Source organism: Trachypithecus francoisi, unplaced genomic scaffold, assembly GCF_009764315.1.
Source record: "Trachypithecus francoisi isolate TF-2019V2 unplaced genomic scaffold, Tfra_2.0 Lachesis_group4, whole genome shotgun sequence".
Lineage (NCBI taxonomy): Eukaryota > Metazoa > Chordata > Mammalia > Primates > Cercopithecidae > Trachypithecus > Trachypithecus francoisi.
In genome coordinates, this window is record NW_022681469.1 from 43,303,550 (window position 1) to 43,322,698 (window position 19,149).

The 19,149-nt window shown below is 36.6% G+C and overlaps 1 protein-coding gene across 7 annotated transcripts in view; it reads left to right on the forward strand.

Annotated features, from left to right (window-relative positions):
• TFEC (transcription factor EC) overlaps window positions 1-19,149 on the forward strand; it is a 223,055-nt gene that overhangs the window by 42,825 nt on the left and 161,081 nt on the right. For 6 of the 7 annotated variants that reach the window (XM_033192952.1, XM_033192948.1, XM_033192947.1 and 3 more), the window contains 2 exons: window positions 3,627-3,673; window positions 4,632-4,878. In XM_033192952.1, the coding sequence (XP_033048843.1) occupies window positions 4,681-4,878 (198 nt within the window). In that variant the 5' untranslated portion in view covers window positions 3,627-3,673; window positions 4,632-4,680. Of the gene's footprint in view, window positions 1-3,626; window positions 3,674-4,631; window positions 4,879-19,149 lie in introns of those variants that run through there. The other variant, XM_033192954.1, reaches the window with a different exon arrangement.

Here is a 19,149-nt window from a genome sequence, read left to right on the forward strand (position 1 = left end):
TGTTACTATATATGGCAAAAGAAACTTGCATATGTGATTAAGTTAAGGATGTTGAGGTGGGGAGATTTTTTATGGGGTTATCTTTGGTGAACCCAAAGCAATCACACAGTCCTTATAAAAGGGATGCAGACATCAGAGTAAAAGAGAAGGATATGTTACGATGGAATCAGAGGTTGGAGTGACACACACTTCAAAGATGGAGGAAGGGGCCACAAACCAGAGAATATAGGCAGCTTCTAGAATCTGAAAAAAGCAAGAAAATGGATTATCCCCTAAAGCCTCCTAAAAAAGTCACTCTATCCTGCTGACATCTTGACTTTAGTTTCAGGAAACTACTTTCAGACTTCTCTACTACAGAACTATAAGAGCAAAAAATGTGTGTTGTTTGAAGCCACAAATTTTTTGGTAAATTTGTTTAAAAGCAGCCACAGGAAAAGAGTGTAGTTTGTATCCAAAACTGTCTGAAACCTTGCATTAGAAATAACTGAGGTCTGAAGAGCCCGAATTACTTCTGTGATGAATATTATAGGCTCCATGTTCCTAGTCAACATATAGAAAAATACATCTTACATCCGGAAGGTTCCACATTGCATGTGATACTCTTTAACAGCTTTTAAAAAGGGAGGTTTAATTAACAAAGGACCACACTACTGACATTAGACCTGCCTTACTTTTCTTGGCTATCCCTGATGTTCGTGACAGTCAGTGTGTGAGGAAATTTTTCTCTTCTGATATCTTTGTCTTCATTCTCTGTCAAATGTCCTCCCTCCTCATTACAGGGGTGTGGGGGGTCTCCTTTGGTTCTCCGAGAGTGAGATGTTTCAATGTCCCTTCCTAGCTGATGTCTTTCTTTGAGCCCTTCACATTTCTGTCATCCTTCTTTGCATTCTTCAGTTTCAACTGAGGGAGCCTCTCATAATTTTTATTGCTGTTGCATTTCCTGGATGCTGCTTTTGTGAAGCGTCGGTTGTTTCTAGGTGGCAGAAGAAAGGTCTTTCACCAAGAGATCTGCTTCCTCAGATTCGCATGCCGTGGGGACTACATCTCTTCATCTTCTGGAAGTGTGGGATGGGAGTGTGCAGAAACTCTCCATCTCCCTTGGAACTTCACCCCCACAGCATCCAGAACATCTCTCACATTTACAGAGGAGAATTGCTGCTTTTAGAAAAACAATCTCCCTTATGCTTGCCCTTTGCAAATTGTCACGGGCTTACGTACATCTACTGATTTATCCTAAATTCTCACATTTGTTGTTTATTTTGTTTTATTTTTGTTTTAGAGGTCTCACAAAACACTGTCTGGATGCATCCACTGAAACTTTGATCAGTTGAAATCTCCAAATCTATTTCCTATGAATTAATGATGAGCCTGGATATTTTCTACCTTATAGCCATTTAAATTTTGAGCCCAAATTAAATACTGTGTGTTTTTCGCTGAAGTGGGTCTGGTCCATCATTCTAGCTTATCATACTATTAATAATGACAGTAATTTATTGAGTATCTACTTTGTGTCAAGCACTGTTTGATGTTTAAAGTATTAAATTACTACTAATAATGGTTAATAAATTATATTGTTAGGATAATAAATTTATTAAGATAACAATAATTTTATTTTTAAATGTGTTACTTTTATTTTTCTCAACTTACTTTTTTCTCCCTTATTTGGATAGCATCCATTCTATGTACTTCTCTAAGTCCTGTAAATATGTTGGACAACTAATGATGAACGAAAGGTTCTGTGTCCATCATTAACATTATTACTTCAGATGACTTTCCAAAACTTGTGTCTGTTTGTCTATAAAAGGCCTTAAAAGATAGAAATCTGAGACCTGAGAGTTATTTTCAGTATATCTATAAATGAATATTTTGGAAAAGATTAAGTTTATGTTGAATTATTAATCAGCTGTCTTTGGGAATGGCAATTTTAGCAACTTTGAACCTAACTAATAATTGAGCTCACATAGGTTTATTTTATCAGTGAATGCATTATAAGAATCTTAGTAAAAAGCTTTGCTGAAATTAATATTTACTTATGCTGTATTCTAATCCTCCCGACAATCACCTGGGGAAGATACAGCACTAACTCCTTTTTATAGGATGGTGTACTCATTTCCTAGGGCTGTCATAAAAAATGACCACAAACTGGGTGGCTGAAGACAACAGAAATTTATTCTTTCACAGTTCTGGAGAACAGAATTCTCACATCAAGCTGTCAGCAGGTGTGGTTCCTTCTTGAGGGCTTAGAGAGAGAATTTCAAGCTTGCCTCCTAGCACGATTCTAATCTCTGCTTTCTTCATCACATTGAGTTCTTTCTCTGTCCATGTTCTCTGTGTCTCTTCCCCTCTTTCTGTAACATCAGTTATATTGAATTAAGGGCCCACCCTACTCTAATATAACTTCATCTTAATGTGTACCTTAATTACATTTGCAAAGATCCTTATTTCCAAATAAGGTCATATTTACAGGTACTAGGAGTTAGGGCTTATTGTAGCAGTGGGGCGGGGGGGGGGGAGGGGGACATAGTTTAACTATGGGAAAAGGAAAAATCACTAAAGTAAGAGGAAGCACACATTCAGAATATGAACTATGGACTTTTTCCTTCATGCAATACTCTCTTGACTCCAGCTCCCTATCTCCTAGTGAATTCCACTTTATTTTTCATGAATTCATAGACGAGCTGTTTAATAATCAATATGATTTAGAATTTCATGAGGCCTAAAAATCAAGCTACTAGCTCTTGGTTTTAAAAATCTATCTTTTCCTATTTTTAATAAGTTTTTCTTATCATTAACTTTGGTTCCTCAAACACTTTTCTTGTTTCCAAGCTCACATAATTAGTCTGGGCCTAGACATTTTAATTTATTTAGATTGGTTTGCTGATCCCTTATTACCTACATTCTTCTATTGGGCTTCAATTTCATTTTAATGGTTGTTTTATATATTCTAGTTTAAAACATAATTTAGAACTGTGTGGTTCTTTTTTTCTATACATATATCCATTGCTCCTGGGCTACAGTTTGTCATAGAAAACATTAGTCTCTTTCTAGAAACATCTTCCCTTTCCAGTTCCTCTACTGTTTTCTAGTAGGAGGTTGACAATTCAATATTGGGCACCAATTGTCATGTGTACAGCTATAATTAATCAGTTAGCCAAACAACCAATTAATAATTTTGGAGTTTGTATTGTGTGCCAGAGACTGTACTAGTTCTAATGATATAAGAAATAACATATAATAAATTTTACCCTGAGGAGCTTATATTCTAGTTGAGGGGAGGGAATAGTAAACAGGAAATTAGCATGTGCTAATTGCTATGAAAATATTTTAACAGAGGTGTTGCCTTTATACAAGTGGAACATCTTACCCTACTTTGAAATAATTGTTAGTACCATACTTTTATAATCAGTTATTTGCTCTCAAGTAGTGTTCCCTTATTATTCCATATATTGTCTATCTGCCTTTTGGAGACACACACTCCTATTGTATGTCCTGTTGTGTATAAGATGCAACTTATCACACTGAACGTATGTTTTTGCCTTATAATAATGTACAATGTATGGATCAAATAAGAACAGTATTATTAAAGTTAAAAAACAGTAACTTCTCTCTCTTTTTTTTCTTTTCAGAGTCCTATCAATGATTTAGTTCCCTAGAGAAAATCAGAAAATAAAAGGTTGGTATGATATCTTATAAATGCTAAAACCAGAGGTTATCTAATAGAGTTATTTAAAAATATAACTTACTGCATTAATTCTGAATTCCTTGGGTGTTGGGTCTGTTTATTCCAGTAACTTCACATTACTGTTATTACGTAATGTCTTACCTAATATGGGAGTTTTTAGGGCCCAGAAAGAAAACGATGTTTTCCCAGATACTCTGCATGAGAATTTGGATGACCATTAGCAAGACATTTAGGTCACCTAGCAGCTTTCTTGTTTTACTTTCAGTCCCTTTTAAGAGGTTACTTCCAGGGCAGCACTGTTGTTCAGTCTGCCATAGCTCAAGCCAGAAATTGAGTGTGGGAAATGCGGTATCTATTGTGGTCTGTTTTTCCCTGTGACAGTTGTTCCTATTTTGTGTTTGTTTCTCATTTAATGAGGATACAACTTTCATCTGGGTAGATGTACGGGTCACTTGTTAGTGCACTTAAATACACTAAGGCACTCCACCAGCTGGAAATTGTGAGTTGTAGTTGAATTATTTTTGCACAGCGAATGGTTTTCCTTTTGACATATTTTAATATACTTGCACACTGAGAGCAAGAGTGGGTGAACAGAAAACAGACTGTTTTATTAACCCAGCAGTCACCTTTGAGGTTTGTACATGTCCACTTTTTTTCTTGCCTTTGTACATAATCCCAAGAGACTGGTACCTGGCTTTGCTCAGAATAACAAAGTCAGGCACAAATCTCCAAACACAATTGTTAGCTGAATGCCAACTGTTTCTTCTCATCTTTTTTTTTAAAGTTGAACATTAAGAATTACCTCTTTATGGGTGAACCATAACCATTAAAGAATGAGTTTGTTTTCTATTTCATCATTATGAAATATCATTTACTAAATCATTTACTAAATTTATTTTATAATATGTAGTCTCAGGTGATAAAATATTATTTTGTATGTGTTTTGCAGTGCTCCTTTTTTACAAATCCACTAATAGTGAGAAGAAAAGAAGAGAAATATGTTACAAGCTTTAACTGGACTTCAATTTCAGCTGAAAGAACAATTAGGAGAAAAAGAGAGAAGACTTCAAATCAGCCAGGAAATCAGTGCCCAGAGAACAGAGTTCCACATGCAGTTTTCATACAAACCAATGTTGCATAGACTTGTCCCAGCAAGACCACAAATTTATTCAAGTCAATTACCATTCTTTACCAAGGTATGTATCTGTATACATATATAGCCATAATTTCTAAGTAAGCATGGTAACTACCTCTGAAAATCTGTACATTTTAATTGTACTCGAAAAACTGAAGAAAACAAAGAATAAAAATCCAGGGCTTCCTCCTAATTCTCAGTAAATAGCTACAATTTACAGTAACTGACCCATTTAACAGCATGGATATATTAATGCAACAAAGCATCCAAAGTACATAGTTTTCCCTTTCCTGTTATTATCATTATCATCTACATCATTGTCATGATACTACTACTACTTGATAGTTTGGAGCACTTTATACTTTACAAGGAAGTTTTATATCAATTCATTTGGCTATTTGAATCAATCATTGTAGTATGCCATAATGAAGATTATTAATAGAGATAAAATTTTTAAAAATACTCCAAGACTTTTAAGGCACAGAGAAGTGGTGTAGTGTATAGGAAGGACTGTTTTTTAAAGTTAGAATTCTGAGTCTGCATTGCTGGCTGTCTGATAGTGGGCCTTATAAAGCATTGCTTTGTTGACTTATTCAATGTGAAAGATAATAGTTATGCCAAAAGCTGGTTATGAAGTTTGACTGAAGATTATGTTTTGTAGAGGATCTATCACAGTGTATATAGGGAGAAACTGCATTGAGATGGAATTTTTGTCCTGGGGTAGGAAGTTAGTGTAGGTAACTTTGAAAGCAAACACTATGAGGATATAATCCTATATCAAGGATTATTCAAGGTGGCACATCTAGTAAGTGGCAGGAGCAAGATTGGAACCCATGTCTCATACTCTCAGTGTACATCTGAAATTGAGTCTAATTTTAACACTATATTTTGAGCACCTGCTTTTGACCAAGTTATTGAGCTACATTTTAAAGGTACAGATATGAAAAAAGAGGCCTTGCTATGAGGGTTTTGTAGTGCGGAATAAAATAAATTCAATGAAGGAAAAGCTTTGCACCATTGGTGTGGTGTATAGTATCATATATGGTTTTGGTGCTGTCAAGGAAGGCTTTGTTATTGTGGAGACATTTGAATTGGGCCTACAAGTATTGCCACCTCCATTTTCAGGAAGCAGCTATATCAATAATACTTGCTTTATTTTTCATATTACAATTTTTCTTAAAAATAAGACTATTTCATTGACCTTGAGTAAACTTTCAATAACAATGCTTATTTATTGTAAGCTGAACTTTCAAATACCATTGCTTCTTAAAATAATCAGTATGTTCTGTTTATAATTATTTCTAACTTCATTACATTTTTCTTTTTAGTGCTTGCAGTTTTTTTTTTTTTTTTTTTTTTGGTCCTCAAAAATATTTAAGCCAGTAGGGTTTTAATGAAAAGTTGTAGAAGATTCTGAGTTCTATAATCCTTGTTTTCTTTAGGTCTTCCTCATCATTATCCTCACAACCTCATGATCAAAACAACACATTTTTAGCACTTCGTAAGCAAGTGCTATGGGACAGGCATCATGCAAATCACTTTACATGTAGTATTCTAATTCTTCAATAATCTAGTTCAGTAGCTGGAAGCCCCATTTGCAGATTTTGAACTGAGGTTCAGTGATTTTAAGAAATAATCTCAAAATTGCATGACTAGCACCAGCATTACTGTTTTCTGACTATGACCTAGCGGTTCTTATTTGTCTGCTTTGTTGGGTTCCGCTACTTTCTCACTAGCTTTATTATTGAAAACGCGGATGATTCTTAGTAAGAGTAACCCAGTATGAAGTAGATGAAGCCACAGAGTGAATTTGCTGGCTGCTATTTCCAGGAAAGAGAGCTAATATCAGGGGTGACTAGAGCCAGAACTTGAAATATCACGAGGAACAGCTCTTTGTCTCATCTGTGCTTCTCTCTGCATATTGTCTTTGTTCTCAGACCAGCTCCTCCTTGCAGCAAACAGTATAGGCTTCAGTCCCCCCAGGCTCACATCCTCACAGCTTGCCATCAAGAAAAATGAGTAGGCCGGGCGCGGTGGCTCAAGCCTGTAATCCCAGCACTTTGGGAGGCCGAGACGGGCGGATCACGAGGTCGGGAGATCGAGACCATCCTGGCTAACACGGTGAAACCCCGTCTCTACTAAAAAAATACAAAAAATTAGCCGGGCGAGATGGCGGGCGCCTGTAATCCCAGCTACTCGGGAGGCTGAGGCGAGAGAATGGCGTAAACCCGGGAGGCGGAGCTTGCAGTGAGCTGAGATCCGGCCACTGCACTCCAGCCTGGGCGACAGAGCGAGACTCCGTCTCAAAAAAAAAAAAAAAAAAAAAAAAAAAAAAAAAAAGAAAAATGAGTAATGTTATTCAGCTCCAGTGGGAATGAACTATTCTAGTGAACATTTGCTGGGTCACATGTCTAGCCCTTGGCCTGGTCATTATGACCAAGATGGTAAGTGCTCATTTTTTTAAAAAGTCAGGTATTTGCTTTGATGGCTGTAGGGAGAAAGGCAAGGGATTGTCTGTTATTAGAATTGGGAGGCAAAAGGGGTTGTACAGACATGGCCTCCAAGTAATTGCATGAGCCAGGCAGTTATCTCAATTTGTGGCTATTAACACAGGTCATTATGATGCCTGCTCTTATTGTCTTAGTTAAGTCTTCACCATTTAACACCCTAGGTGATTAGATCTCTTCAATCACATCTGCAGGATGGAGAGCTTTGAACTCATATTGTCCATTAAGGTAATTCTGTCAATTTTGTTTTGAACAGTTAAAGTTGGTTTGACCCAAATATAGTCTCTAAATCTTAAACATTTAAAAAATCTAAGGTAGGAAATCCTGTTTCTGATGGGGAACAGGATCAGCCTATGCAATAAAAAGAAAAGTTAACACGTGATGAACAGACTTCAGACTCTGCAAAAGTGATATGTAGACAGACACTCTGGGTGCATTTGGTCAACCTTGCCTTTGGTTAGCATGTGCCAACATTTCAGAGTTTGCTCAAAACTGTGCGATGTGATAAGAATTACATTTCTGGCCTCAAAAAGCTGAGTTTTTTTTTTTTGTCTTCAGTGACTTTATGAAGGTATTGCCCACTTTGAAACTGACTGAAGTTGGCCGGGCATGGTGGCTCATGCCTGCAATCCCAGCACTTTGGGAGGCCGAGACGAGTGGACATAAGGACTTGAGGTCGGACATTGGAGACCAGTCTGGCCAAAAACCCCATCTCTACTAAAAAAATTATAAAAATTAGCTGGGTGTAGTGGCATGTGCCTGTAGCCCCAGCTACTTGGGAGGCTGAGGCAGGATAATCGCTTGAACCTGGGAGGTGGAGGCTGCAGCGAGCCAAGATTGTGCCACTGCACTCCAGCCTGGGTGACAGGAAAACTCTGTTTCAAAAAAGCAAAAAAAAAAAACAAAAAACAAAAAAGCTATGTGAAGTCATGAGTCAGCTCACACTTTGACTAAGTGTTGAGGCACATTGCTGGAAAGATTCTATGCCTTAGAGACTTAAACTGTGATACGTGTCTTTTAAATGCTGTGAGACTTCTTATTGACACCTTGTAATGTGTTTCAACAAATATTCATTAAATTATTTTAAAGAGTGAAATTAGACTGTTTTTGGAGTATTTAAAATAAGAGGTATTCTTTAATCAATAGGACACTGTTTCTAAGCAACATCATATGTCAGCTCTGTGTTGAATGTGAATAGAGATACTCTATGTGGGAAGCTCTACCTTCTTGGAATGCTTACTTTAATTTTGTCGATAAGGGTAGAGAGGTGGAAAATTATGAGAAAAATGTAGCTTTTTTCTTTTCTACAACGTCTTGAATTCCACACCACTCAATCAACATGTACATCTTACTTGGGGATGGAAGGTGGAAAGAGATGGGAAAAAGGAGCTTGCTAATTGGGGAGAGGATATTAGGATGAAAATGTAACTTCCCAGTTAAATGTCTCCAAGCCTTTTTGTGTAAAGTGGTTACTTTAAGGTTAAATCTGTCTCTTTTTGGCAAACACTCAGACTTTCACGGATGTGAAGCAAAGCTTTCATGTGCTTATGTCCTCTCACCTGGATGGCTACCTCCAAGATGCTTCTTTCTCTGCCTGCCACTGGCCTTCCTGCTGGCTTGCATTGCTGAGTCTGTGGCTAACAGGATTCATAGCATGTTTTCCTGGCAACATCAACACCAGCGGTCAATGCCAACAGATCTGGAGTCTCAAACACAGAGCCCAGGCTAGACTCTTTTGGTTGCTGCCCCTCATCCACTGGGAGCCTGCAGGGATGTTTAGGTCACCATTTTTGACATACTAAAGTGCTTCAACACTAAGGTGCTTCTCCTGTGTATTTTTCTTTTCTCTGTTGGACTGCATTGAATTTGAAGAGGTCCCTAGGTAGGGGCAGTGGCATACTTGAATGTGTAGCTCAGAGAAAGGCTATAAACTGGAGAAAAATATTTGTAGGTTATTAATATTTACATTTATTGAAACAGTGATAGTGGATACATCGGAGCTTCTGTCCTTTTGCAAACTTTCCATCACATATGTACTAGTGGTTTTGTGCCAGAATAGGGGATCAGGACCCTCATATCTGCCTCCCAGTCTCTGTTTGTCCTCTTTCTATAATTTTTTTGGAGAAAACATACGATATCTTGGTCTGCTGGAAACTTCTTACATCTTCCTTTTTCCAGCATTGGCATTCATCCTTCCTTTTCTCTGGGGCCATAGGGCTGGAGGGCTGCAGGGAATGAAGTTGGGATTCAAAATATAAAAAATACCAAGAGATGTATATAGAGGATATTAATCCAGACACAGAGGTAAAACTTATGGAACACGAGGAGGAAAAAATATTCAATCACAACCTCAGTAGCTAAGTCTTCGATGTTTAGATCTCATTTTCTAGTCGCGCTTTGGATGTTTTAAATTTGTTAAGTAACCTGTAGGATTTGGTCATCTCCTCCAGATATAAATCTCATTTACATTTATGCTGAACACCCTTTTGAAGTCATATATTTCAAAGACCTCTTAAAACCTTAGTTTTTTTTTTTTGTGTGTGTGTGTGTGTGTGAAACTCAGGCTTAAAAAATTATGTCAAGTGGCCTGTACATTATACTTTACATACTTTAAGTCCCTCTGCCTATAGAGTTGATAAAAGGGATAGAAATTAGAGAAACTGAAAAGCTGAAAAAGTAAAAACAACTGTGCATTGTCTGTAAAAATATTTTTCAAATAAGAATGAAGACATTTTCCCCCAGAGTTTCCTTTTGTTATAAATGTGAGGAATGAATGGTTCAGACTTGAGCAAATGTATCTCTCATTCTCTGATAATGAGTACTGGATGAACTGAAATAGTAGCCATGCTTATGCTAAGTTTATAAGCATTTTGATCAACACCATAATCAAGAAGCTTAAAGAAGTCATATAATGCCCATTGTGTTGTCTGAATAGCATATATTATATAGCTGAGACTCAGCATCTAATACCCTGTGAAACAGCTTGATAGCCCAAGAGCTTACTAATGGAGGAAAATGGCTCACTGAAGCCGGGGGAAATTAGCGTGGGAGTCACCTATTCTCTTAGAGTCCTCAAGTAGAAGGCAGTATGGCACTGTGGTTCTTATTAATCAATACCTACATCTCTGAGTCTGTCTTGATTTTAGCTAATAAAGCAGAGAGAATCAGACAACCTTTGGGTAATAAATTGCAGGATCTGCAGAAGTTAGAATATTAATGTTCTCCCTTTTCTTCACTATTATTGACCTGTAATTTTAGTGTAATTTCCTTTTACTTATCTTGAAACATAGAAAATTGATCACCTTTAACTTCATAATCTTCCTCTGTAAATGTAAAGACTGTTGTCCATTTTCAAATTTTTCTTGTATGTCTCCTCTTCTGAAGGCTTTTAGGAGTTTATCATAACTAGTAGCGACCTCTTTAAATTTCCCATAGTTATTTGAAAATGCATCATGACATTGATCAAAAATATTTCTTTAGATTTTTAAAATAACATATACTCAACAAATAACTTTGTTTTGCTAATTTTTAGTGGCAAACTGCTCTCCTCATTTTCAATTATCTTTTAAATATGCATGTCCGGAGACACAGATGCTAATTATTTCTAGTAGCTGCCACTGAATGAATGATGGTGTCTCTACGTGTTAACTGACCCTGTGGCTAAAATTTCAGATATAGATAATTGACAAAAACAGAAATAATATACATTTCTATTCAACATTACATTTTAATATTGATATTTAACTATAGAAACTAAGAGATTCAGTTCAAAATATAAGGAAATATCATGTCTTGGTTATTCGTTAATTATTATTTTTGCTCACTAGATTCAACCGCTACCCATCATTCCTGCTGTCCTTTCAGCTTTCTAGAGTTTAAGTTCAAGTCATTGTCTTTCTACAACTTTTTTGAGACTTGTCCATTCTGACTACTCTGAATCCTGTGTAAGCAGCAGCTTTGGCAGAATCACTTTTCATCTTCTAGTGCTCTTATCAGAGAGAAGAGAAACTTTCCCCTTTCTGGTGTCTTGGTTGGCTCTGAGTGATCACAGCTTCCCTGCTTTTGTCTTTATGGAGACCTATTCCCATTTCTGGCTCTGCTTCCCCGGGGCTCCAGATGTTCCCTCAGGCTTTCCTTTGCTTGTCTTACTTCCGGCTTCTCCCTGAAAATGTTCTGCCAGTTCCAGGCAATCATTATTACCATTGCTGTCTTATTTTCTACACAACCTTTAAAAGTCTCTGAAAACACCGCACTATTATCTTAGGGTTTTTGTTGTTGTTTTTGTTTCTTGGTTAATTGTTTGACTCATTCACTGAAAATGTAACTGCGTGAGAGAAGGGACCCTGCCTGTCTTATTGATAGATGCAGCTCCGGAAACTAGAGCACAGTAGGTGCTTACCAAATATTTGATTTTCCTTAAAACCGTTTTTGGATTTCTTTGTTTTTGACTTTTCATACTATCACAGGCAAATTTATCCATGAACACTGCTTTGATACACGTAAATCTTAATAACCTACAAATATTTGTCTCATTTATAGCCCTCCTCTGAGCTACACATCCAAGTATCCATCTTCTTCTACCTAGATGCCACTTCAAATTCAGTAATTAGACCCAAACTAAATTAATAAGCTAGTTTCTCCATATGCCGCCACAAGCACAAATGAAATGAAAAACTTGCTTATTCTTATGTGTTGTGTACTTCATAACTGGAATGCTTATTCATACACTTAGTCAAGACTTAAAATTGGGGTCATCCTTTCATTCTCTCTCCTTCATCCCTGTTATTGCCAAATCCTGTTGAATCTGCCTTGTGAAGAGTTCTCAAATCTATCCTCCTTCCTTTATTGTGGCTGCTACCACCCTAATCAAGGTCATCATTATTTGTCATCATTATTTCTGTATTCTTACAATATTCCACAATGGTGTCCTTGGGTCCAGTCTTGTTCCTATTCAGTCTTTCTCTACCACATATCCTCAGAGATTAGTCACCATCTAAATGTGACTATGATACCCCTTTCCTAAACAAACACACCAACGAAAGTTCTTCAGTGGCTTCTCATTTTCTTTCAGATAAAGTCCAACTCCTAAGTCTGCTGAAATGGGGTGGTGTATCCTTAACCCTCCCACTGAACTTTTTTGCTTTGAGTACTGGGAAGAGTAAATAAATTATATGGTTGATTCTTAGGTAATTTCTCCCACATTATACTTTTCTAAGCTAGACTATAGCTAGAAGCCAGATAGAAAAATTTGAGGTTATACTCTCCATAAGAAGCTTGTATCCTGTTTTTCTATATTAATAATTAAGGGTGGATTATTAGACTTTGAAAACAGAGAAGTATGTGATAGGACTAATATCTTATGATAAAAATTAAATAATTTCTCCAGTGTTCCTTAAGATTAAAAGACCATAGAAAAGGACACTAGTAAGCAATGGTTAGAGTTTTCCATAACAGTCGTCTTTGAACCAGCTCCAACATATGAACAAATGTTCAGTTGAATCACAGTTTTCAGACATTACTGAATGGCAAAATTATTTTTGTCTAGAAAACTTTCAGTTATTACTTGCATCCCATTTCGGACATAAAAATGTATCAATAATGCCCTCAAGCATTTTCTAATTTTGAGATATAACTTAATGCCTTTTAATAATTTACAATGCTTTCATTATTGCCCCCCTGCCCCAACTGCCCCCAAGGTCTTTTCTGCAATCAGTGTATTTTAAAAGTGAAAATTTCTTTGCTGGTTCCTGTGAACAAGAACACCCCTCTTCTCTTTCCAACTAATTATTTAAATAGCTAGTCAGGTTTACTATCGGGGCAAGTAGTTTGAATATTTTTAAAACTTTAATCCACAGATTGTGTAAAGTGTCAAAGTAACATATATGTTAAACTTATTTAAAGTTGTTACTTTCTGATTCTACCTTCATCTTCTTTTCTTCCATTACAGTAGGAGCATATTGCAATTCCCTTCTCTTTCTTCACTGTTATTAACTTTTCCCCTTTTATCAGAAAAAGGATCTTGCTTTCTTTGATTCTCTTATTGATATTTTAAAAGGACTTTTTTTCCTCTCTTGCTGTCTCTCTCAGGCAAGTCCCATCTCAATTGTCCTTTGTCATTCATTGTCAGTCTTTGTGTCCATCCTCTTATCCCAGCCTAGTTTTTTCCTTTTTCTTTTTTTTTGGGGTGGGGGCATGAAAGTGGGAGACATTGGTGTTGGGAGTCTCCTATCAGTGTCAGGGCTTAAGAAAAATGCAATCATTTTCAAATGTGAATTGCAGTTTATACCAAAAAGGCAATGTTTCTTTGTTTCAATAAATTGGAGCCTCCTGCAACTCATACTCATTTAAAGAAATTTTAAAATAGAACTTCTAAATAACTAATAGCTGGAAAATCCTGATTTGGGGTTTTAGTCACTAAAGATAAGAAAAAAAAACACATTTGCTTCCGCCCTCCCATCTGGCTTTTACACATGCATTTCAGGCTCAGTATGCTCTTGCTCTTTCTTTTATCTATGCCCATCTGCTTGTATGGTGTGTTCTCACCCTAACATATTTTCAGACCCTTGCCATAGGGCAGAAGTGCCAAGCAATTATTTGTTGAGATAGATAGCCCACATAATACTGTAAGTGACATCTGTTCTGTAGAAAATCCCTCCCTTGTGGCGGCAGTGTCATATTGGCAGCTCATAGGAATATTGGAATTGACATAGAGGGACAATGGAATGTTTCATCTTATCCTGAATTCTCACTCAGAATGCATCCAGTACCAGATGCTTTAGAGAACCAAGTAACCCCCTGACTCTTTCTCTTGTTCGCTCTACACCTATGGTAATTGGCAATACTACACTATGGGGAAAATTTCTTCCTGACCCCAGCTGGTAACCAAATTATGCCCTAAAGCATGAAGATTGGCATACTTTAAGGTTTATTGCAGTTGAGATGCTGAAAAATGGGATGTTTTTCATGTTAATGTGCTTACTAGATTGTTTGACCTAAATAATAGCTTGAATAGTAAATTTCACAAATTACTCTTAATAATGTTATTTGGCAAAATTACAATGACAGACAAACATTTTAAACTTTTAAGAGTGCTGATCTCCATGTTTGGCAATTGGATCTTCTCTTTTAGGATATTTTCAAATAGATGATAAGAAAAATAGACCACAGTCTATAGTGGTTTAAGGCTTGGTTCTTTGTATAAAGGTATATTTAGTAAAATGTATTAATTGCTTCTGGGTAAACCCTGAATTTATTAACTTTTAGCCATTTGATATTATAAAGGCAGGCAGAAATTGGAGCTATAGTCAGTATTGATAAATTAAAAATACAATATACAAATTAGGTTCTGTATAAATTCAATTTCCCATACCATCTACATTGACGCTGTTTATCTCTTCCAAAACACTCAGAACATCATAAACACTTCAGATTTTAAAAAAGTTACAATAATTATGAGCTTTTAAAATAAAGGTTGAAAGCACTCAACTACTCAATTGGACTAACCCATTTATTTAGGCTTATATTTAAGTAAAATTTAAACATTTAGTAATAATATGCTATATTAGTTATGCATTGTTGCAATACCAACTACTATGAAAATCAGTGACCTAAAACAACTGTATTACCTCTTCATGATTCTCTGGGTTAGCAATATGGGCTAGGTTCATTTGCTTGCTTCCATTATGCATCTCGTTGGGTGAGTGTCCTGGAGATTGACATTCTTTTCATTTATTTATTTATTTTATTTTTTATTATACTTTAAGTTCTAGGGTACATGTGCACAATGTGCAGGTTTGTTACATGTGTATATATGTGCTGTGTTGGTGTACTGCACCCATTAACTCGTCATTTACATTAGGTATATCTCCTAATGCTATCCCTCCCCCAACAGGCCCCAGTGTGTGATGTTCCCCTTCCTGTGTCCAAGTGTTTTCATTGTTCAATTCCCATCTATGAGTGAGAACATGTGGTGTTTGGTTTTCTGTTCTTGTGATAGTTTGCTCAGAATGATGGTTTCCAGCTGCATCCATGTCCGTACAAAGGACATGAACTCATCCTTTTTTATGGCTCCATAGTATTCCATGGTGTATATGTACCACATTTTCTTAATCCAGTCTATCATTGATGGACATTTGGGTTGGTGCCAAGTCTTTGCTATTGTGAATAATGCCGCAATAAACATATGCGTGTGTGTCTTTATAGCAGCATGGTTTATAATCCCTTGGGTATATGGCCAGTAATGGGATGACTGGGTCAAATGGTATTTCTAGTTCTAGATCCTTGAGGAATCACCACACTGTCTTCCACAATGGTTGAACTAGTTTACAGTCCCACCAACAGTCTAAAAGTGTTCCTATTTCTCCACATCCTCTCCAGCACCTGTTGTTTCCTGACTTTTTAATGACTGCCATTCTAACTGGTGTGAGATGGTATCTCATTGTGGTTTTGATTCGCATTTCTCTGATGGCGAGTGATGATGAGCATTTTTTCATGTGTCTGTTGGCTGTATGAATGTCTTCTTTTGAGAAGTGTCTGTTCATATCCTTTGCCCACTTTTTGATGGGGTTGTTTGTTTCTTTCTTGTAAATTTGTTTGAGTTCTTTGTAAGTTCTGGATATTAGCCCTTTGTCAGATGAGTAGATTGCAAAAATTTTCTCCCATTCTGTAGGTTGCCTGTTCACTCTGATGGTAGCTTCTTTTGCTGTGCAGAAGCTCTTTAGTTTAATTAGATCCCATTTGTCAATTTTGGCTTTTGTTGCCATTGCTTTTGGTGTTTTAGACATGAAGTGCTTGCCCATGCCTATGTCCTGAATGGTATTGCCTAGGTTTTCTTCTGGGTTTTTATAGTTTTAGGTCTAACATTTAAGTCTTTAATCCATCTTGAATTAATTTTTGTATAAGGTGTAAAGAAGGGATGCAGTTTCAGCTTTCTACATATAGCTAGCCAGTTTTCCCAGCACCATTTATTAAATAGGGAATCCTTTCCCCATTTCTTGTTTTTGTCAGGTTTGTCAAATATCGGATGGTTGTAGATATGTGGTATTCTTTCTGAAGGCTCTGTTCTGTTCCATTGTTCTATATCTCTGTTTTGGTACCAGTACCATGCTGTTTTGGTTTTACTGTAGCCTTGTAGTATAGTTTAAAGTCAAGTAGCATGATGCCTCCAGCTTTGTTCTTTTGGCTTAGGATTGCTTGGCAATGCCGGCTCTTTTTTGGTTCCATATGAACTTTAAAGTAGTCTTTTTCCAATTCTGTGAAGAAAGTCATTGGTAGCTTAATGGGGATGGCATTGAATCTATAAATTGCCTTGGGCAGATGGCCATTTTCATGATACTAATTCTTCCTATCCATGAGCATGGAATGTTCTTCCATTTGTTTGTGTCCTCTTTTATTTCATTGAGCAATGGTTTGTAGTTCTCCTTGAAGAGGTCCTTCACATCCCTTGTAAGTTGGATTCCTAGGTATTTTATTCTCTTTGAAACAATTGTGAATGGGAGTTCACGCATGATTTGGTTCTCTGTTTGTCTGCTATTGGTGTATAAGAATGCTTGTGATTTTTGCACATTGATTTTGTATCCTGAGACTTTGCTGAAGTTACTTATCAGCTTAAGGAGATTTTGGGCTGAGACGATGGGGTTTTCTAAATATACAATCATGACAGCCTCACTCAAAATTCTTGTTTGAGACTGACTGATGGCTGTTGGCTGAGCCATGTGTCTCTAGTAGTATGGTTTGGCTTCTTCATATGTGGATCTAAAAGCAGGAAAAAAGGGGACTGGTCCTAATGTGGAAAGCATTTTAAACTTCAACTTGCATGTTGTCCCTTCAGCCAAATCATGATGGCTAACTCTAGAGTCACCGTGGGAGAAGACTGCATAATGGAGTGGAGAGAGGGAGGTGTAATTCACTGGGTTCTCTAACTGTAAAAATCTACCACATATTGCTATTCGGGATTGCCAGTTAGCAGAACCTTACTTTCCTAATTATTTAACCCCAGTACACTCATTACTAGAATCTTGTGCTAAATCCTGTAAATCTGCAAGAGAAGAGAACTGTGTAAAAAATGTGAAGATCAGTGAAACAAATTCCTTACTTGATCAGTTTTTCTCTCTGCATATTTTTGATACCGGTTCTTTCTAGGACATGTGGTTTGCCAATATTTATTCCCCAGTCTATCTTTTCATCCATTTAACAAGATCTTTCACAGAGAAAAAAATTTAATTTTGGTAAAGTCCAATTTAATGAATATTTGTTTTATGGATTGTGCTTTTGGTATCATGTGTAAGAACTGTTTTTATACATTGCTAGATTCAATTTGCCAATATTTTGTTGAAGACTTTTGCACCTAAATCTATGAAAGATATTGATGTGTAATTTTCCCTCCTTCCCTCCCTCCCTCCCTCCCTCCCTCCCTCCCTCCCTCCCTCCCTCCCTTCCTTCCTTTCTATTTCTTTCTTCTTTTCTTTCTTCCTTTTGTTGTTTTTGTCTGGTTTTGGTATCAAGGTGATGCTGATCTCATAATATAAGTTAGGAAATACTATATTTTCTGAAAGGGATTCCACATAATTGGTGCCAATTCTTAGTTAATGTTTGGTCATCTGGGCCTAAAGATTAATTTATTGTAGTTTTCAAATTACAAGTTCAGTTACTTTAATGGTTATAGGGTATTTAAATTGCCAATTAAAATTGTGGATTTGTCTATTTTTCTTTCAGTTTTCTCAGTTTTCCTTCTATATATGTTCATGAACTGCTGTTTGGTGCGTGTACAGTAGGATGACGAGGTGTTCTTGGTGGATTCACTCTTTCACTATTATGTAATAGTCTTCTATGTTTCTGCTTAAGTCTTTTTGCTCAGAAGTCTATTTTATGTGATATTAATATAGTAACTTTTGGTATTTAAAAGTTAATGCTTGCGGCTGGGTGCAGTGGCTCATGCCTGTAACCCCAGTACTTTGGGAGGCCGAGACCAGTCTGGGCAACACAGTGAAACCCCATCTCTACTAAAATAGAAAAAATTAGCTGGGCATGGTGGTGCACGCCTGTAGTCCTAGATACTTGGGAGACTGAGGCAGGAGAATCGCTTGTACCAGGAAGAGGGAGGTTGCAGTGAGCTGAGATAGTGACACTGCACTCCAGCCTAGGAGACAGAGTGAGACTCTGTCTCAAAAAAAAAAGAAAAAAAAAAAGTTAATGTTTGCATAGTATATCTTTTTCTATTCACTCAATTTTCTTATATTATCATGTTTTTAGCAAGTTTCTTATAATTTTGGTCATGTTTTTATCCATCTTGCTAATCTCTATCTTTTGATTGACATGTTTAGAACAGTTACAGTTAATGTAACTATTGATATGTGAAGGGTTAAGTCTGTCAGTTTATTTATTTATTGTTTGTTTGTTTGTTTACTCTGTTTCTCATTCTTTGATTTCCCTTTTTTGTCCTTACTGTAGATAATTTAAACATTTTTCAGAGTTCCATTTTGATTTATTTACACTATTTCGAGTACATATCATTGGATGGTTTTATTTTGTTTTTTAGTGGTTGCTCTGGGTATTGCAGTAAAATAATCTTCCCTTATTCACAGTTTTGTTTGTGCTGTTTTTGGTTATCCATGGTTAACCACGGTTTAAAAATATCAAATACAAAATTCCAGAAATAAAAATTCATAAGTTTTGAATTGTGCTCCATTCTGAGGAGTGTGATGAGATTACACACCTTCCTTCTCTGTCCCCTGTGGAAAATGAATCATCTCTTGTCCTGCATCGCCACACTATGTAAGGTACTTCCTGTTAGTTACTTAGTAGCCATTTTTGTTATCAGATTAACC